The sequence below is a fragment of the Musca vetustissima genome, unplaced genomic scaffold, assembly GCF_032173495.1.
Source record: "Musca vetustissima isolate MV318-11 ecotype Yass unplaced genomic scaffold, APGP_CSIRO_Mvet_v1 utg60256, whole genome shotgun sequence".
NCBI classification, from domain to species: domain Eukaryota; kingdom Metazoa; phylum Arthropoda; class Insecta; order Diptera; family Muscidae; genus Musca; species Musca vetustissima.
The window spans coordinates 6,942-26,317 of record NW_026887936.1 but is presented as its reverse complement, the minus strand read 5'-3'; the positions used below and the strand labels follow the sequence as shown (position 1 = coordinate 26,317).

Here is a 19,376-nt window from a genome sequence, read left to right as displayed (position 1 = left end):
ATTTAGGACGAATAAGTTAAAAAAATAAAATACAATACAAGGCATCAGCAAATTAAAAGGGGATAATTTAAGCGAAAATAAGTTCGGTGTAAATTCCATGGGAAGAGATTGTTTAACAAATTCCAGAAAAACCATAATCATGATGTTCTCGAATATAGCCCAAATAGGGAGAGTGTTTTATGCCAAAACTATAGGCTGGAACATTGGAGAGATTTATCTGGAAAGAAATAAAAAAGAAAAAATTTAAATTTTAAAGGAATATTTTTTCATGGGGTGGATTTTTCAAGGCGTGGATTTTTAATGTAGAATTTTTCAAAACCCCAAACAAGGCGTGGATTTTTCAAACCCCAAACAAGGCGTATATTTTTTAAAGTAGAATTTTTCAAACCCCAAACAAGGCGTGGATTTTTTAAAGTAGAAATTGCCAAAGGCCAAACAAGGCGTGGATTTTTTAAAGTAGAAATTGCCAAAGGCCAAACAAGGCGTGGATTTTTTAAAGTAGAATTTTTCAAATCACAAACAAGGCTTGGATTTTTCAAAGTAGAACTTTTCAAACACCAAATAAGGCGTGGATTTTTTAAAGTAGAATTTTACAATAGCCTAACAAGGCGTGGATTTTTTAAAGTGGAATTTTTCAAACCCCAAACAAGTTGTGGATTTTTTAAAATAGAATTTTTCAAAGGCCAAAAAAGGCTTGGATTTTTTAAAATAGAATTTTTCAAAGGCGTGGATTTTTTAAAATAGAATTTTTCAAAGGCCAAAAAAGGCTTGGATTTTTTAAAATAGAATTTTTCAAAGGCGTGGATTTTTTAAAATAGAATTTTTCAAAGGCCAAAAAAGGCTTGGATTTTTTAAAATAGAATTTTTCAAAGGCGTGGATTTTTTAAAATAGAATTTTTCAAAGGCCAAAAAAGGCTTGAATTTTTTAAAATAGAATTTTTTAAAGACCAAAAAAGGCGTGGATTTTTTAAAATAGAATTTTTCAAAGGCCAAAAAAGGCTTGGATTTTTTAAAATAGAATTTTTCAAAGGCCAAAAAAGGCTTGGATTTTTTAAAATAGAATTTTTTAAAGGCCAAAAAAGGCGTGGATTTTTTAAAATATAATTTTTCAAAGGCCAAAAAAGGCGTGGATTTTTTAAAATAGAATTTTTTAAAGGCCAAAAAGGCGTGGATTTTTTAAAATAGAATTTTTCAAAGGCCAAAAAAGGCGTAGATTTTTTAAAATAGAATTTTTTAAAGGCCAAAAAGGCGTGGATTTTTTAAAATAGAATTTTTCAAAGGCCAAAAAAGGCGTAGATTTTTTAAAATAGAATTTTTTTAAAGGCCAAAAAGGCGTGGATTTTTTAAAATAGAATTTTTCAAAGGCCAAAAAAGGCGTAGATTTTTTAAAATAGAATTTTTTAAAGGCCAAAAAGGCGTGGATTTTTTAAAATAGAATTTTTCAAAGGCCAAAAAAGGCGTGGATTTTTGAAAGATTACTTTTTTTAAAGTAGAATTTTTCAAGGGCCAAACAAGGTGGGGATTTTTTTTAAGTAGAATTTTTCAAACCCCAAACACTTACCTTCTCTGGGCAATGAGCACCTGGTCCAGGTTTCATATTATCATCAGTGGGTAGCTTGTGTTTACCACCCATCGAATACATTGGTGATCTACGTTTTATGGCTGTATACTCGGAATCATAATATCCTGGACCGGGAAATAGTAATGTTGGCAGTTGTCGAGGTTTTTCACGGCCGGCCATAGAGAAGGCCGGTGCTGAGCGTATGTTACCCTCTTTGCTGATACCCAATACTGTGGGAATTCTATAGACATTAGGAGCTATAGGCAGATATGGGGAAAAACAACAACATGTATTAATAAAAAATTATTCATTCCTAAATAACCTAAGAATTGAAAATTTTCCAACATTTATGACAAATTCATGTTAGGCAATGAATGAATGTTTTAGTTGATTTTTTTTTTTTTTTTGGTTTTGGTGGGATTTGTTAGGTCGGGGGGAGGTGGTGGTTAGTGATGTAGCTCAACCTATATCATTTCCGAAATATCCCCTAGAATAAGGGTTGGAGATTAGCGAGGTTATTAAAGCTTAGTTTTTTTCATATTAGTTCTTAGTTTTGCTTTACCTGATAATTTCTTCTTGTATGGAACTGGCTTCAACGGCATATTTAACACTGGAACTCTTGGCCGACTTTACCGTGGTTGTGGTCGTACCATCAGCGGACACGACTGTATTACACGAACCACTAGCAGCATTTGATTGCTTGATATCAGCACTTCCCTTGGCCTGAATTTTCTTATTACCTTCTTCTTTGTAACCATTGCTGGTGGTGTGTACAGTGGTGGTCACCACATGGCCACTTTCACCATTCAAACCATTGATTTTTTCCAATTTTTGTGTAATTTGAGTATTTGTGCCAGTGGTCAAAGCATCATTTAATTTCAAATTAGCCAATTGATTTGTGGGTGATACTGATTTGGTGGTGGTGTCATTAAGGACATTGCCATTTAACAAAGTTTGTTTCCTAACAGTGGTCATGGTGGTGTTACTGTTGTTGGCCAATCCAGTATCGCCATTTGTTAAAACTCCTGCCAATTTATCTGTACCATTTACGGTGTGAATTTCAGTTACTGTTGTTGTTGTCGTTGTGGAGGTGGCCTTTTGTTGTTGTTCTTTTAGATGTTTTTGTTGCAGTAGCTGTTGTGTGGTGTTGCCATTCTCTAAGATGACAACATTGCGTACTACAGAGTGCATCAATTTAGATTTGAGGTTCATTGGGAATTGCAGCAAATTACATGGGGACAGACGTAGTGTATGAATTGGTGATGTCGCAAAAAATAATGTGAAAATAAAAATTACGATTTAATTGTATTAAAAAATGTTTAAATAAATTATTTGATTAAAAAAATATAAATTAATTAATTAATGGGTGCAGGGTGATTAGATAGTTTTAGTGGGGAAATAGATTGAATACAAAAAAGGGAGTTAGCATTGTTGAGTGAGTATTTTTACAGTATTTCAGAAAATAAAATACTTTTAATAATTTCGAAATAATGTGCAGTAGTAATTTTAAGTGCAGTGTATTTAATTCGTATTAATAATTTAATATATTTTTAATTCAAATATATATTTTTTTAATTCTAGTGTTATATATAAGACATGGCTGGTGCAAAGGAGTTAATAAGATTACAGAAATAGGCTGGTAAAATTTTAATTCTTTTTTAATAAAAGTTTAAAAATATAAACATGTTCCTTATTCCAGAGCTACCTAAGAACCTTAAAATATTGATTTGGAAGCCTGAAAGCACCAATTGACTCATTAATTTCATTGTAAATAAGTAATTATTCTAATTAAAAAAAGACATAATTATTAATTTTATGCTTTCTCTCTTGCAGTACTTCCGGAACATCGGTCATATTTTGTAACTTTGTGATGCGGAACTATATGCAGGAGTGTTTCAAAAATTACTGAATTTCATGTGAGTAGAACTTATTCAAATTCGAATTTTTATAACATTCCTATAGAATATAAGGAACAATGTACACAAACATTTCAATATTTCTGCATATATCATCCCACAATTTATACATGGTATTATGTCTTCGTGCATGTGTTTTTAACATATATAATGTTATATTAATTTGGAGGATATATTTGGATAAGGTTTGTCATCTATATTTTTTTAGTAAATTTAAACGTATTTATGTTGTTCTGTCAATTCGTATTGAAAATGTCTTGCAGTGTTTGTACTGTTCAGACTCTTATCTTGCAGTGTTTGTACTGTTCAGACTCTACAAATGTTTATGACTACATGGTTGTTAAATTTGAAATATTTTTGATTTTAAAAAAGCGCCAAATAAGCTATAATTAACAAGGCTCACGAATCACAACAATAAATATACAAATATTGCAATATACAATATCGAATATAATCGTGCAAAGAGTTTTTAACATTCGTTATTTTTAAACCCTTCACCATAGTATGGAGGGTATATTAATTTTGTTTTTCCGATTGTAAATAATCAATTCCGACTCTATAAAATATATTATATATTCTTGATCAGCGTAAAATTCTATGATTCTATATTTAGCCTCCTGCCCCCATATAAGGGTACCCCTAATTTTCGGTATTTTGGTGTTCTTGAGCGCATTTTCCAATTGAATTCGCTGAAATTTAGTATATTTTGACTTTTTGTTTACCAAAGTTCCCCACTTAAAATTAAAAATATAGGTCCACTTTTTATGGTGGCCCCCATATAACGATACCCCTATTTTCAGTATTTTTGGGGTTTTGAGCGTATTTTTTGACTGAGTTGGCTTTGAGTTCTTTGAGATATAAAGATCCATTTTCTCGGGTAGCCGCCGTATAAGGGTACCCTCCAATTTTCGGTATCTTTGGGACCTTGAGCGCGTTTTTCAACCAAATGCGCTGTAATTTGGTATAGCCCCAATGTCATCCTCATGGATGAGGACCATGTTTCCTAAGACCAAGGAATTAGTTTTATTTGTATAGTTTCTAGTTTGATACATCGTTTTCCATGCCGTTCGATTTGAGGTATTTTGAATGTTTACGTCATAGTGGAGAAATGACACAACGTTTTTAATTGTTTTTAAAAGGTCTTTAAAAGGAATTCTCCGTTCATAAAAGTATATCTTATATGAGGATATCTATATACTGAATACTCTTCATAGATGTTTTATATTTAAGGGGACCCCCCATTCTCGGCTTCAAAAAATTTAATTTTTTATTTTATTTTAATTGGAATCTAAACAAATTCAAGAATGTCTCTACAAGTGGAAATCTAAAGAACTCTTGAAAATATAGCCGACTTTTCTTTAATCACCAAAAACAAAAACAAACCAATAAATGATCAATTTTTGGTATCTTCTACTCAATAATCCAAAGTGTAGAATTACCGTCAATTTTGTTAAAATACCTGGCAAAACTCCTTAAAATACCGATGTTTGGGATGTACGTTATTTTCATTGTCACAAAATGTTCGTTGAGATTTTAAGTTCTTCCTATCAACAATTATAAATATTGGTCGATCTTCTTATGGTCCTACGGCGCATTTTAGCGTTATGAAGTGTCCGTAATTTGGCATTGTGGGTCATTGAACATCTTCTACACAGAACATTTTACATATAAATTCATGTTTTCGATATGTTCAAGGTCCTACACCAATTTTCCAGTCCGATTTCGTAAATTGTTTTCTCCTTTTTTGTTTTACTCGGCGGCAATTTACCATGAATTCCGATCACATGGTGGAGGGTATAAAGAGTTCGACGAGATCGAATACTTTTCAAAGATCTGATATAAATAGGAATTCTATATTTATAAGACACTTGATCATGTGAATAATTTCGATTAGGAACTTGACACTTTATGGAAGACTTGTTAGCAATATGTCGATTATTCTAGTATATAATAAAATAGCTAATTAAAACAAAATTTAAATATATTCTATAAAAGTATATTTAGCAACCATCTTCCACAAGTGATTAGAAATTAAAGCTAAAGTTATTTTGAACATTTTCTTAAGCAACTGTTAGTGATTTTTTTTATTATTTTTTGGAGTTGAAATTTATTGTTTTATAGCCAAAGTTTTGTGACTTCCTAACTGACTAACTCTTACCAGGACTTTTCATACGTCTTTCGCGTCGCTGCATAATACGATCTTCAACATAAGGACCTCTTGGCATAACTGTATATAGTTTAACGCGAAAATTATGTTTATATATTTGATATAAACACATACATATAACGAAAAATCACATACACACATGTATATTTACACACAGATTTTTTAATGTAAATAAAAAATGAAATGAAAAGAAAAAATATCAATTAGGAAAAAATAATAAAAAATCATATTTACAAAATAATATGAAATAAAAGTCGAAAATAATAGACTTTGTAAAATGACAAGGAGGATAGAAAAATCGATGAATCGATTGAAATGCATAGCATGCGAATGTAAATGATTATTGAGTGTGGTACTTTTGTAAAGTCTCTGTTTGGGTTTTGCTTCTTACCTGGCATTATTGATGTTTTGTGACCAAAGGTGTATGCAGGAGAGTGTTCGGGTTTATAGTTTTCTGGATGATAATGACCGGGAGCTGTGTTTGTTTTTTTGTTTTTGTATGTAAAAAGAGTAGAAAGGAAAGTTAATAAAAATCGAGAATTAAGAGATAAATGCAACAGAACGCAAAGAATATAGGACATGCAGTTAACAGCGGGTAGTAGGTGCTTAGGTAGAAGGAAAATAGTTCCTGAGTTCGATTCTACGAACCTCATTTCCGATTTTATTCCCCGAATTCCAAATTTTTTCTATTGAAAAAAATCGCCGAACTTCAGTTCCGATTTTTTCTTTATAGAACAAAATTTGACGAACCCCAGTACGGATTTTTTTCTATACGAAAAAAAATGAACCTAAGTTCGGATTTTTTTCAATTCTGATTTTTTACAGAAAAAAAAAATTCGCCGAATCTCAGTTTGTATATTTTTGTATAGAAACAAAGTCGCCGAACCTCAGTTCTTCAGTTTCGATTTTTTTTTTCTAAAGAAAAAAATCGCCGAACCTCAGTTTGGATATTTTTTCTATAGAAAAAATTCGCCCAAACTCACTTCGGATATTTTTTTCTGTAGGACAATATTCGCCGAACCTCAGTTCGGTTGTTTTTTCAGTTTCGATTCTTTTTCTATAGAAAAAAATTCGCCGAACCTCAGTTCGGATATTTTTTCTATAGAAAAAATTCGCCCAAACTCAGTTCGGATTTTTTTACTTTCGATTCTAATATTTTTCTTTGATTCTTGCAGTTTCATACCTGGTGCATCAACAACCGTTTTAGTTACGGTTTTACTACCAAAAGTGTAGGCTGGTGTGTGATCTAGGGTGTGTTTTTCGGGTTCATAGGCAGTGGGTGCTGAATAAATAATAATTTTTAAATTTTATATTCACAAAACAGGCAAACATGCTCAAAAGGACTTCGAAGTGTATCCCACTTACCTGGAGTATCACTGACTCGTTCCTGTTTCAATTTCATGCCGAACGTAAAGGCTGGGGTGTGACCCTTGGGGTCATACATTTCTGGCTTATAATCTCCTGGTGCGGGAGTGGTCTCCAAATGTTGGCTAACATTACGACCGGTAATGGTATAGGCTGGTGTATGATCAAGACGAACCTTTTCGGGACAATAACTTCCTGGTGCCGGAGTATCGCTAACAATTTTCACCTCTTTGCGGCCAACAATTGTAAAGGCTGGGGTGTGATCAAGACGTACCTTCTCCGGTGCATAATCACCTGGAGCTGGTGTATCTTGGGGTTTTTGTTGCTCATGGCGTCCCGTGATAGAATAGGCAGGGGTATGATCTAAACGTACCTTTTCGGGAGAATATGCACCCGGAGCCGGGGAGTCACTTATTATTTTATTCTCCTTGCGTCCGACAATTGTGAATGCGGGTGTATGATCTAAGCGTGATTTTTCCGGTGCATAATCACCGGGAGCAGGTGTATCGCTAGGTTTGTGCGTATCATGGCGTCCGGTAATTGTATAGGCGGGTGTATGATCGAGACGTACTTTCTCGGGGCTATAGGCACCAGGGGCTGGAGTGTCGTTTTGAATTTTCGGTTGATGTTTACCGGCCATAGTGTAGGCGGGAGTGTGATCTAAGCGTACCTTTTCGGGTGCATAATCACCGGGAGCGGGTGTGTGATTGGTAATTTTTGGATCATGCTTACCGGCCATGGTGTAGGCAGGGGTGTGATCTAAACGATGTTTTTCGGGAGCATAGTCACCGGGAGCTGGGGTGTCGGAGGGTTTTTGGAGGTTGTGTCTTCCGGCAATCGTGTAGGCTGGGGTTCCATCTAGCCTGTGCTTTTCGGGAGCATAGTCACCGGGAGCAGGGGTGTCGGAGGGTTTTTGGAGGTTGTGTCTTCCGGCAATGGTGTAGGCTGGGGTTCCATCTAGTCGATGTTTTTCGGGAGCATAGTCACCAGGAGCTGGGGTGTCGGAAGGTTTTTGTAGGTTGTGTCTTCCAGCAATGGTGTAGGCTGGGGTTCCATCTAGCCTGTGTTTTTCGGGGGCATAGTCACCGGGAGCGGGAGTGTCTGAGGGTTTTTGAAGATTATGACGTCCTGCCATTGTGTAGGCTGGGGTATTGTTGAGCTTCGATTTTTCCGGTGCATATGCCCCGGGGGCTGGAGTATCACTTGGCTTCTGCAGATTATGACGTCCTCCCATGGTGTATGCGGGGGTGCCATCCAAGTTATGCTTCTCGGGGGCATAAGCTCCAGGTGCTGGAGTGTCACTGGGTTTCTGCAGATTGTGACGTCCTGCCATGGTGTAGGCAGGAGTATTATCGAGCTTCGATTTTTCTGGTGCATAAGCTCCTGGCGCAGGTGTGTCACTGGGCTTTTGTAGATTATGGCGACCGCCCATGGTGTATGCGGGGGTACCATCCAAATTATGCTTCTCGGGGGCATAATCCCCAGGTGCTGGAGTATCACTGGGCTTTTGCAGATTATGACGTCCTGCCATGGTGTAGGCTGGTGTATTATCGAGCTTCGATTTTTCCGGAGCATAAGCCCCGGGTGCTGGAGTATCACTGGGCTTCTGCAGATTATGACGTCCCGCCATGGTGTAGGCTGGTGTATTATCGAGCTTCGATTTTTCCGGAGCGTAAGCCCCAGGCGCCGGGGTGTCACTGGGTTTTTGCAGATTGTGACGTCCCCCCATAGTGTAGGCTGGAGTACCATCCAATTTATGTTTCTCCGGAGCATAATCTCCAGGTGCAGGAGTATCACTTGGCTTATGCAAATCATGCCGACCTGCCATGGTGTAAGCTGGTGTATGGTCAAGCTTCGACTTTTCCGGAGCATAAGCTCCAGGCGCCGGGGTATCACTGGGCTTTTGTAAATGATGGCGTCCGGCTATCGAATAGGCTGGTGTCTTATCTAAACGACATTTTTCCGGAGCATAAGCACCAGGCGCCGGGGTATCATTGCTGACCTTAGGATCATGCTTACCAGCCATAGTATAGGCCGGAGTATGGTCCAGACGTACCTTTTCGGGAGCATATGCTCCTGGAGCTGGGGTATCACTGGGCTTACTCAAATCATGACGTCCTTTAATTGTATAGGCTGGGGTGTGATCCAGTCTCACCTTTTCCGGACAATAGGCTCCAGGAGCTGGGGTATCGCTAACAATTTTGGCCTCCTTACGGCCACTTATCGTATAGGCAGGGGTGTGGTCCAAGCGCACCTTCTCGGGTGCATAGTCGCCAGGGGCTGGTGTATCACTGGGCTTACTGAGGTCATGTCGCCCTTTAATCGTATAGGCAGGGGTGTGATCCAGTCTCACCTTCTCCGGACAATAGGCTCCTGGTGCAGGGGTATCGCTGACAATTTTCGCCTCCTTGCGACCACTTATCGTATAGGCAGGGGTGTGGTCCAGCCGCACCTTCTCGCGTGCATAGTCGCCAGGAGCTGGGGTATCGCTGGGCTTGTGCGCCTCATGGCGTCCCTTTATGCTGTAGGCAGGGGTGTGATCCAGCCTTACCTTCTCTGGACAATAGGCTCCTGGGGCAGGGGTATCGCTAACAATTTTTGCTTCATGTTTTCCTGCAAAGGTATAAGCCGGGGTATGATCCAAGCGAACCTTTTCGGGGGCATAGGCTCCAGGGGCGGGAGTATCGTTGGTTGTTCTCATGCTATGCCGTCCGGAGATCGTGAAGGCTGGTGTCTTATCCAATTTACATTTTTCCGGTTCATAAGCACCAGGGGCTGGAAAATCGTGGAGGTGGATTGAGGGTTAAAATGAATGGAAAAAGGTGTTGGAAATGTTATGAGATTCGAATAGGAGTATGATTTATGGGGTGCAAGACCAGAGAAGCTAATTTTCAAGAACCAAAAATAAGTGCGAATTTAAAAAAAATTCTTGAAAGCATTCTCTGTGATTGAGGGTAGGAAGAGGAGCAGGAGTGTTCTCCGTCCTCCCTTCCCTTAAATTATTTTTTATTGTAGCTTCCGATTTATTTTTGTGCTACTTACCCGGTGTACAATCAACCACATCGTGTGTCCCCTTGCCGGTAATTGTGTAGGCTGGTGTAGAGTGTAAATTGGCCTTTTCAGGGCTATATGAGCCCGGAGCTAAATTAAGTAAAGAAGCAAATAAAATTTCAATTTAATTTAAAGAAGCTTTTTTGAAGATTTCTACAAAAGCTTTAACACAAAACTACAAAAGCTTTTTAATAACAAGAAAACTCAACAAAAAAATTACACAAAATTAATTAAAAAAATACTATTTTTTATTAATTTGTTTTAACTTTACCTGGTGTTCCCTTATCGAAGTAAATTTTAGTACGTCTACCAAATGAGTAGCGTGGTGAATTCTTTTTCACTATCGACACCCTCTCGGGTCGATATCTATTTGGCGCTGTGAATTTTTGTCATTTTTTGGTGGTGGTTTTGGTTAGTTGGAAAAGTAGGCACAATTTTCAATTTTATTGAAAAAAATATTATTTTTGTTTTTTTTTTTGGAAGAAGAAGAAATTATTTTGTTTAAAGAAATAAAAACAAAAATTAACACGAAATACAAAATTAAATAAATGCTTAGAGATTCAATCTAATATAGAATATGTGCAAATTATTCCAACTAAGCCTAAAAGCAATAATTGCCTACACCATTTGTAAGCACATTGTGCAAGGTGGTGCCTCCTTTTCATAAAAGCACAGTGAATGGTGATAAATATTTATGTACATGAGTAGATATTATGGTGATTTAGAGAGCTATATATGAATATTGTATGGGAATATTTGTATGTACGCATGATATTTTAATTTAAAAACAAGTTTTTTTAATGTGAACACAAATGGATGATTAAAAATTAAAGCGCCTAAAAGTAGGCAATATTTTTTGGATTTTGTAGTTAACCTAAAAATATGCAACGTTTTTAATTTTTATAATATTCTTTTTATACTATATTTTCTAACACTCCTAAAAGTGTGCAATATTTTTTATACCAAATAAGGTTTGGATTTTTTGTAAGAAGCCTTAGACGTGTTTTTTTCAGGCACCTATAGGCGTAGATTTTGTAAAGAATATTTTTTCATACACCTATAGGCGTAGGTTTTTTAAAGAATATTTTTTCAGGCACCTATAGGCGTAGATTTTGTAAAGAATTTTTTTAGGCAACAAACAGCCTAGGCTATTTAAAAAGGTGTGTAGAGACCTATAGACCTAAAATATTTTTTTCGGACACCTATAGTCGTGTATTTATTTAGAGAAAAAAATTCTGAGGCAGTGTGGGTTTTTTTAAGAAGAGTTATGTGAGGCAGTTATAAGTGTGTGTGTTTTTTTTTTTGAAGTATGATTTCTGAGGCAGTCATTTGCGGGTATTTTTTAAAGAAGAATTTCAGATACCTATGTCGTGGATTTTAAAAAATATATTGTTTCCTAATTTCCTTATATTAAGATCTGGATTTTTTAAAACATATTTATCTTAAGCCACCTATTATCTTTATTTTTTTAAACATATTTTTGAGGTTTTTATGTGAATTTTTTATACTCTTTCGCGTCAAGCTTAATTATCTATGTTTTGCAATGAAAAGGAAATGCATGAGAAGAACCTACGCACCCACCGCTATGCGACGCGTTTTGTCGGGTCATCAGGCATATTGGGCTATGTGGCTTTTCAAAGGTCGTATGTTGATAACTTGTATTTATGTCGCCATTGATGAGAAATTCCATCCTTGAATTAAATTCAAATTTTTCAAGGTTCGACATTTGCCCTTCTAGAGACAGTCCTTTTCAAAGCAGATTTTTCTCTCACCAAGTTATTTTAAAAAGAAATTTTGATTTTTAAAAATGATTTTTAACCTGTGTTGAGCCCTTTTGATATTGGTCCTTCGAGCCGAATCAGCGCCCGATAGTAGAGAGAATAAATCTCCAAATAAATGCTGAAGAAATTGCCCTAACTTTGAGGAAATTCCGTCAGCTAGGATGCCATTTATCTTAAAAAATGGATAATTTACGAGCTAGAATTATTTGTGTTGGAAAGGATAATCCAACAATAATAATCGTGCTAAATCTGTGACCTTTAGTATAGAATATTTTTCCAAATTAATACTAAAGACGAACTTTCGCGAGCTAGGCTGAAAATTGTCTTCTAAAGTTGAAAAATTACGAGCTAAAATTATAGGTGGAATTTTTTCCAGCAAGAATAATCCACGATCCATATTAATCGTGTATTCTTATGGCCCTGTTGACATTGGTCCTTCGAGCTGAAAAAGTAACCATTAGTGTAGCAAATAAATCTCCACACAAATTCTGAAGAATATGCCTTAATATTTTCAGGCTAGAATTATAGATGGAATTGTTCCCAGAAAAAATAATTCAGGAATAATAATTTTGAAGAATTTCGAGCCTTTCGATATTGGTCCTTCGAGTCGAGGAAATTCCGTCAGCTAGTTTAAATATTGTCTTCCAAAGGGGGAAATTTACTGGCGAGAATTATAGCTGGAATTATTCCTGGAAAGCGGAAGTTAATCAAAATAATGCTGAAACCTGTTGTTCGAGTTGTCGTGAGGGACTTCATATTATGTCTATTCTCGGAGAGTAAACTTCAACTTGACATTGCATTTTTTCCGTATTATAGTTGGTTCGTTTCCAGTTGTTAAAATCTTTCAATGCGCCTTTTTTGGGTGACTTAACAACAAGATCGTCCAATTTGGAGGCAGTCCCTCTTCCTCCCAAGCTGAAATGATGTACATTCGCATCTGAGTTACTTCGAATGTACATCATTTCAGCTTGGGAGGAAGAGGGACTGCCTCCAAATTGGACGATCTTGTTGTTAAGTCACCCAAAAAAGGCGCATTGAAAGATTTTAACAACTGGAAACGAACCAACTATAATACGGAAAAAATGCAATGTCAAGTTGAAGTTTACTCTCCGAGAATAGACATAATATGAAGTCCCTCACGACAACTCGAACAACAGATATCTTCCACATAATGTATGTCATTGTGTGGAATTGAATTGAAGAGACTGGTTCGCAATGTTGTATTTGAGATAAGAAGCAAGAAAACTACGGCTACAGAGCGAGAGCAGTATTCGGACGACATGAGGATATGACTCTTGTCGGGTTTTAGCGCTTCGGCCGGAAAACCATTTTCTTTTTTCCAGCTGTTTTGTTACTTTTTAGTGATCTATTCTTCAAAAATTTTCTCTCCAACTTTGAATTTGTTCATCATTGTTTTTATTATAAGTAGCCATCCTACCATTACGATATTTTATTACTTGACTCCTAGTACACCTTCTATCTGTGAGACTATCTATTGTCCGGTATATATTCAGCTGCATCTTCGGATCCTTTCTTTGAGATATTACGTTTCAAGTGTCGTCTGTCTGGTTAGCTTGTAAATTTTTGCATATTGCCCTGGCTATGGTGTTTCTGAAGAGTTGTAGGCGTAATTCTTTCGTCTGGCATTTCTTTATATGTATTTCACCTTGATCCTGATTTCGCATATAATGAGCTCTACGATGTATTGATTTTGTTTCTGATGCCTGGACAAATTATTTTCATATTTTACTTGTTGTTGCGAGGATTGCCGTTCTGTGAGGTCCTTGTGTATTTATGAATCTGCGGCAAGATTAAGCCATCAATGAAAAGCTACAATGTGCTCTGAAAAGGAATGTTCTGGTGTGATGCCAAATGTCCGAGCCTTGACACGGTTGAATTTAATTCGTAGATGCAATTTCGCAACAATAGTCGACATAAATACAACTTATCAAGTAAAGACATTTGTAAGCCACATTGCCCAATATGCCTGATGAGCCGCTTAACCAACGCCGAAAAGCGTCGCATAGTGGTGGGAATGTAGTATCTCTCTGGCTTTCCTTTTCATTGGAACTCCGATCATGCAGCTCATCTCGAAAGAGAAATTAATAAAAAACATTTACATGAATGATCCTTTGCCCTAAAGAGGCATAAAAACAAAAACTAAAAAATTCAGCTTGAGCCCGGCTGGGATTTGAACCCTGGTTCGCATGGCATCTGTTGGTGTCCGGCGCCGTAGCGTTCAAAGCCACCTCCTTATCTTTCAATATGCAGTTGCATAGCATTGAAGGAAAATATTGTAGTCTGTATGGAAAAAAAGTCCGTCACTACAAGAAAAATCTGCTCTGAAAAGGAATGTTCTGGTGTGATGCCAAATGTCCGAGCCTTGACACGGTTGAATTTAATTCGTAGATGCAATTTCGCAACAATAGTCGACATAAATACAACTTATCAAGTAAAGACATTTGTAAGCCACATTGCCCAATATGCCTGATGAGCCGCTTAACCAACGGCGAAACGCGTCGCATAGTGGTGGGAATGTAGTATCCCTCTGGCTTTCCTTTTCATTGCAACTCCGATCATGTAGCTCATCTCGAAAGAGAAATTAATAGAAAAGCTACAATGTTTAACACCGTTCTATGAGTCGCTAAACCATTATTATTTTTACTCCACATCCATGCTTTCCCATTTTTTTAACGAGGGTGTTGTTTTTGGCGCTCCCTATTTTTAGAGTTACTCATGGGAAAACTTTCCGAATTTCATTAAGTGTTGATGATAATTGTTCGTAGAATATATCTTTAAAAGTATCTAAACTATTTTCTGTTGCGCTGTAGTGTAGTGGCATGTCTAAAATTGATCTTGATCCGATATCTTATATTGGTTTCCATGTATCCAACGACTTCTTAGAGTTCTTCGCAATTTTTGTTTCCAAGGTATAGTACATATGTAAAATGCATCGCGTTTTTCATCTCATTTCGCTTATACCTAAGACTTCGATCTTATACGATGTTGTTCCTGCAACTATGTTGATTATTAATCTACTGCAGGGTATGCCAAGTGATGCGGCTGTTTTTCATGTTTCCAACGACTTTTTGCGTTCTTCGACATTATGATCCTAACTCCGCTTTCAAGGTAATTTTCTTTTCCAATATATAGTACATAGTACATTGCCATAATTTTCTGTTGTTCATTTTGCTTGTTTCAGTTTCGTTAATCAGTAGATTAGTAGATGTTTGTTATACTGTAACCTGTCCTAGGTGATGAAGCAGCCATCTATCGCTGCCTACACTCGACTATTACCCTAATCTTGTGCAGTGGTTAGGGTCCTTGCTTATTTATTTAGTGTTACCATTTTTCTCTGGGCGGCATTATATCCTGTCATTCATATTTATGCAATCCCCATATTTGATTCACGAAGAATTCGAACATTCCATTGTGCAATGTGCGTCCTATTTCGTGTGTCATAAGCCATTGCCATATGATCCTGTTTTTGTTCAATTTGCTAAGAAGATTGGTCTACTGTAGCTAAGAAGATTGGTCTACTGTAGTTGTCGTAGATAATGGGTCTGCCATCTATCGTTGGCTAGGCTCAACTACTTAACTGTTGTGCAGTGGTTAGGGTCCTTGCTTATTTCTTGTTTTGCAATTTTCCTTGAGTGATGTTAAATTCCACATTCCATGGCGTAATATGCGTCATATTTCGTGCGTCGAAGGTTATTGCGATAAAATCTTGTTATTGTCCAGTTTAGTTAATCACTTGTTATTCCTGCTAAGTTTATAATTGGTCTACTGTAGCCTGTCCTAGATGATGGTGCTGCCATCTATCGTTGTCTAGGCTCAGCGATTCCTTAAATATTGTGCAGTAGTTTATGTCCTTGCTTATTTAGTGTTGCGATTCTCCTCCGGGTGGCGTACAATCAATATGTTTTCATGTTGATGTCAAGACTTATTAGAATGTCAGGGGGCTTCGGTTTCATTGCATTTGGAGTATGATGAAACCCTTTTTTACAAAAGTTTAAAAATCAAGGCCTTCGCCAATTTTCTAATCTGATTGCCTATTTTTTTTTTTGGTATTTCATTTTCTCCTGACAGCAATTTACCACTTCATAGCCCCCATATAAAATACCGATTCAATTTCGATATTTTGAATGTCCACCTCATGCAGTGAAGGGTATAAAATGATCGACCCGGTCGAATATAATGCAGTTTTTATTTGTTTAATACTATTTTTTAAAAACATATATTTATATGGAAATATTTATGTACACCCTTGAAAAATAAAAAATACCACCTTCACCTATTCCTAAATATATATGGACTTGCAGACAACTATTTCCCAGTGCAACACACAGAATAATATTTTTTGATTTTATATACAAAATAGACACAGATAAGGATATATATTTTTATGGTTTAAATACTGGGATCTATACCACAATGAAATAACTACAAAAAGACATATAACAACAATAACAAGAAATATTGAAGAACACACAAAAATTAGAAAATTAGAAAAAAATCGGAATTTTCATTTTGTTACCTGGTGTATTTATTAAAATTACTTTCAATTTTATGCGAAATGTATATTGAGGGGCACGGGGTTTGATAACATCGAGTGGTACAACTCGATAATGATTTGGACCTAAACGAATTTTGTTCGTTTTTTTGGATTCGATCGCGATCAACAATAGCCGTGATTGTGTGTGTTGTGTAGGTAAAGCGACGGAGATTGGTTTGGTCAGGGTGGGGAGAATTGAGAAATAAAAAAATAAAATAAATTCAATTATTAATATTTGATATTTATATTGAACAAAATTGAAAAATGAATACAGGTGGTGCCACCATGTGCCTTGGAGGGGTGGTAAGAATAAAAATTACTACAATATTTTACACAGGCCTACGAATTCTACAAACAAACAAAAATGATAACTATCTACGAACAAAGAATATTTACCAAAGAGAATGGACTCAAATTTACCTCTTCAAAAAGAAAATATTTGATATGGGGAAGAATATATTATGAAATGGGTATATATAAATGATATGTAATTAACCCATTAGTGACCGAAGACTTTCATAAACACTGTACAATATTTATTGGATGTTTTTTCAAAGTCTTTTTAAGGATTATATTTTCCCGAGGTCAGACACTAATGGGTTGCAGTTGTGATTTTGTCACTCCATTTGCTGTCAAGCTTTAGCTGCCAGGATCACGATAAAATATTTTGCAAAAGGAAACCAACAGCGACTTTCCGTGGCTCATTTTTTGATGGGTTATGAATTAATAATTTACAAATGTTCGGAATGTATGTGAAAAAAGCATAACAATCAGCTACCACCAACCAACACCCAACAAACTCAACATCCATTCATTCCATAACAGTGTCAATGCCAAAAATCCCTCTCCCAAAATTATTTTGGACCCACTTCCATTTCCTTGCCCCTGCCAACTTACCTGGTGTCGAATTTGTTTTCTCCACAGCCAATTTCTGGCCAAACGTGTACTTGGCCGTTGACTGTTTCACAGCTTTTATGGCCTTGTCGACATCGTATTCCCCTGGGGCTGGTGTACAAAATTTCGACATCTCTTTGTGGCGACTTTGTAGCGTAGCAGCAGGAGGGGTGTCTTTACCTTTACTACCCAAACCGGTTACGTTATATTTGGCTGGTCCTTCGCCCAACGATTGTACGGTTTGTCGATGTTTTTGACCAAAGGTAAATGCTGGAGCGGCTTGTTTACGCGAGTCCAGTACTTTGGTACCTTGAAGAGAAACATAATTAAATAATTAATCTCGATTAATGGACCCATTGGTTGTGCATGTTTTTTCTTACCAATTAAATTGGGTAATGCAACCGCTGCTGGTCCAGGGGTTGAGGTTTCAGCAGCAATTTGTCCACGGCGTACGGTAGGTGTCCAGGGTCGTTGTTCGAAACCGGCTACCATAGCTTGTATATCCTACAGAAGTGCAGCACTTGGAGGATGCTCTTCAGGAACTAAAAAGGAACAAAAAAACGGAAGTGAAAATAAGGTTAAATTATATTATACGTAGTTCGTAAGCCAAATATGAAATTGTTTCCAGAAGGAATAATTTTCGTGTACTGTTTTTTTCAATTTTTAAAGGCGTTGAGTTTTCAAAGAACATTTTTTCGGGGTTTTAACATTTCATTACAATAGTAAAATTGTATTTTTATCTTTTTTTCTAGTTACTAATTATCCGATGATTTGGAGTTTGAGGTTAAATCCGATGACGTTATACCAAATGTTCGTTTATGTCATAATGGGACGTGGAATGTTTTTGGAACAAAAATATGACTTAACTTACCGGAAAATTTCAGTGATGATTTTGAAAATAAGGTAAGTTACATCCAAAGTAAGAAAATCAAATATTTTCATAAAATATATTCGCCCTAGCGTGATATAACGGCGACGGAGAAGAAGTATCCTTAAACATAAAACTTGATTCGGATTAATTTATTGTTCTAATGGGCGTCGATTCATGTGTTCTGCTGTTGAGATCTGATAATGATTTAGATCTCAAGATAATTAAAACCGATTTAAGTTCGTATGACACCACAAAACCACACATTAGGGGATGGGCCACTTATGCTGGTAAAGATTCGCGTTTGGTAACATTAACGAATACCAAATATGCTTTCACTGAAGGTGAGTGATATTTATGAAATTTCTATATAAGCTTTTCTTATGAAAATTAATTTTCTTATAAATATAAAATAATTGAAATAAATTATTTAGCGGATATTTGGTGTAATAGATAGATTCGCATCGAATATTCAAAGCGATTTTATACCTTTTATGTATACCATCATTTGTATACCATTTATGAAAAGATTTCATATACAAATCCCGGCCTTGTGCTGGTATTTGAAAGAAATGGTAATAAATGTGCCTTGACGGTGACGCAATTCCACCAACAAAGCTGCAAAGTTTTTTCTAAAGTGAAATATTTTACGGGATAGAATAATAGGAGTCCTATGAGACGAAACAGATCGATAAAAATAATCTACGTCGCTACATAAATGCTGAAACTGAACTTCTGAAAGCTATTCTAAAAAGTGTTTTCTAAAGTGGGTTAGAATTTTAGATGGAATTGTTCCCAGAAGGAATAATCCACGAATAATAATCGAATATTGTTTCGAACCTGTAGCTCCTGGTGGAACACGACACTTCTCCTGTTGGCCAGTTCTTGCCGTTTCTGGTCAATTGCTATCTTCAAACGGTCCTGTTGTTGACAGCAGAGGTCAGAATTTAACGTTTGGCCATATGGAAGCAACTCATAAAAATAATCCCCTCCCCGTCCCACCAAATTCATACCAGAACCTTCTTGGCCGTTAGTTCTGGTTTGGCCACCGTTTGAGGTGCTTCACCGTTATTTGACCCCGATCGTTTTCGCACAGGGTTATCGTATGTGATTCATTTCTCATCTCCAGTTACCATCCGTTTAAGAAATGGGTCTATCTCATTCCGTTTGGCCAAGGCTCCGCAGATGGAAATTAGATCGATCCTATTTTTTCTGTTA

General features: G+C 36.4%; 1 protein-coding gene across 1 annotated transcript; it reads right to left on the bottom strand.

The window, feature by feature from the left end:
- Positions 1-112: 112 nt before the first annotated feature.
- On the bottom strand, positions 113-17,845 carry LOC133335792 (uncharacterized). Its single transcript, XM_061544093.1, has 14 exons — positions 17,671-17,845; positions 17,294-17,599; positions 16,379-16,480; positions 10,332-10,436; positions 10,052-10,150; positions 8,435-9,784; positions 7,010-8,137; positions 6,828-6,926; positions 6,036-6,119; positions 5,636-5,704; positions 2,124-2,739; positions 2,026-2,048; positions 1,562-1,818; positions 113-217 (listed from the first exon to the last, which is right to left on the bottom strand). The coding sequence occupies exons 1-14, from the start codon at positions 17,780-17,782 to the stop codon at positions 113-115; spliced, it is 4,455 nt and encodes a 1,484-aa protein (XP_061400077.1). The 5' UTR covers positions 17,783-17,845.
- Positions 17,846-19,376: the final 1,531 nt, after the last annotated feature.